The 1,829-nt window shown below is 31.4% G+C and overlaps 1 protein-coding gene across 1 annotated transcript in view; it reads left to right on the forward strand.

The window, feature by feature from the left end:
* The window catches only part of LOC106475819 (zinc finger protein 35-like), a gene marked incomplete at its 5' end in the record, with an annotated part of 12,152 nt that overhangs the window by 5,549 nt on the left and 4,774 nt on the right, over window positions 1-1,829 (forward strand). The window contains one exon of the mRNA XM_022379841.1: window positions 136-345. Coding sequence (XP_022235549.1) covers window positions 136-345 — 210 coding nt within the window. The remainder of the gene's footprint in view (window positions 1-135; window positions 346-1,829) is intronic.

Here is a 1,829-nt window from a genome sequence, read left to right on the forward strand (position 1 = left end):
TATTCTACAGAGATAATAGTTTCAGTTCAATTTGCATCTTAAAAAGTCCTTACAGATAAGTAATAAATCTTCGTATTCAAATCTTGTTCAAAGTTCATGTAGCTGATGCTAAAATGAGCATGTTTCATGATTTAGAAAAAACAAGGTTAAGTAGTGCTGTCAACGGACCAAAGAAGCGAGGAAGTCGTCCAAGAATCAGTAATTTAGCCGATGTAACCTGCAGCATTTGTGGCCGGATGTTTAAATCTAGGTTCAGTTTGAAGGTTCATATGTACACACACACTGGTGAAAAGCCATATGAATGTAGTCTTTGTGGAAAAAGCTTCAACCAGAGAAGTAGTTATGGTAAGTTTGTTAACTTGTGTAGAAAGATTTTCCACCTTACAGGTAGTTACGATCAGTTTTATATCCTATTTAGGAAGAGTTAGATATCATAAGATGATGAGTTTTCTTCAACTTAACAAAATTTGTAAATTTTATAACTTGCGAAAGTGTTTATTTCTTTGGGGTAAGTTAGCAGTTTTGTATGTTTCAAACCAATAAAGTCATCTTTTAGTTTACTTACAGCTAGTACAGTATTTCATATTCTTGCTCTAAGTAATTGCTCTGATTTTGATATTTTATACATTTTAGAATATCGTGAAGCAGAAAGGAAATTAATATATAGATTAAGTACAAGTTTAGATATTTTGCTTAAGTTGACAGCTTTCAGTAATAGCTTGCATGGTTGGTTATTTATTAATATTGTTAACTTTAACTTTCTGAACAGTGATATTTTTAGTTTTAGCAGTAGTTTTATCTGGTAGCTGAATTGTTTCATTCTTTTTTATATAGAATCATTTATTGAACAGTGATATCTCGAGCCCTATTAGAAACTGTCTGTGCCATCTGTTGGCTAACATTGGAACTTTAACAATGTGTTTTGTTATGTGTTACATTGAATAGTTCACTGATTTGGAGCTAGCCTTTTTTCCTGCAGTGCCACAAACTTTGTTTTTTCCCATTCTTTACTGTAGTTTTCAATTTTATTTTAAGACCTTAGATATGAGGTGTTTGACTTAAGAGGTTCACTTGCAGGATATTCTGTTATGACTCATCTGCCTTTATTTTGACTGCTGTGTTGCTGAATGATTGCTGTTGTTTCCTACTTAATCAATTTGCCTATTCTAACTCACTCACAAGATAAGTAGTCACGAAAGTTATTTTTACAATTGAAAAGCTAGGTTTATCAAGTAATAAGGAAAGTGAACTCACTATTTAGTTATTCAATCAAAACTTTTGTTATGTATAGTTCAAAGAAAATTATTCCCTACCTATGCTGATTGTATCCTACTTGCCATCTGTTGGCAAGCTGTTGAAATTTTGCCACATATTGTAGTTTTTAGTTGACAGTTTGAGTAATGCAGTAACTGCATGCCCTGCTACTGTAGTCAGTTGATGAGGGTGAGTAAATATTGCCGTGTTTGGTAAGTTTTGCCTGTGTGTGGAATGAGTGTCAAGTTTTCAAACTTGAGTTAACGTGAGTGTCAAGCAGCATGATATACCTAAATATTTCATGGAATTATTACCAAGTAACATGATATACCTAAATATTTCATTGAATTATTACCAAGTAACATGATATACCTAAATATTTCATTGAATTATTACCAAGTAACATGATATACTTAAATATTTCATGGAATTATTACCAAGTAACATGATATACCTAAATAGTTCATGGAATTATTACCAAGTAACATGATATACCTAAATATTTCATGGATTTATTACCAAGTAACATGATATACCTAATTAGTTCATGGAATTATTACAAAGTAACATGATAT

Source organism: Limulus polyphemus, unplaced genomic scaffold, assembly GCF_000517525.1.
Source record: "Limulus polyphemus unplaced genomic scaffold, Limulus_polyphemus-2.1.2 Scaffold9226, whole genome shotgun sequence".
Taxonomy (NCBI): Eukaryota; Metazoa; Arthropoda; class Merostomata; order Xiphosura; family Limulidae; genus Limulus; species Limulus polyphemus.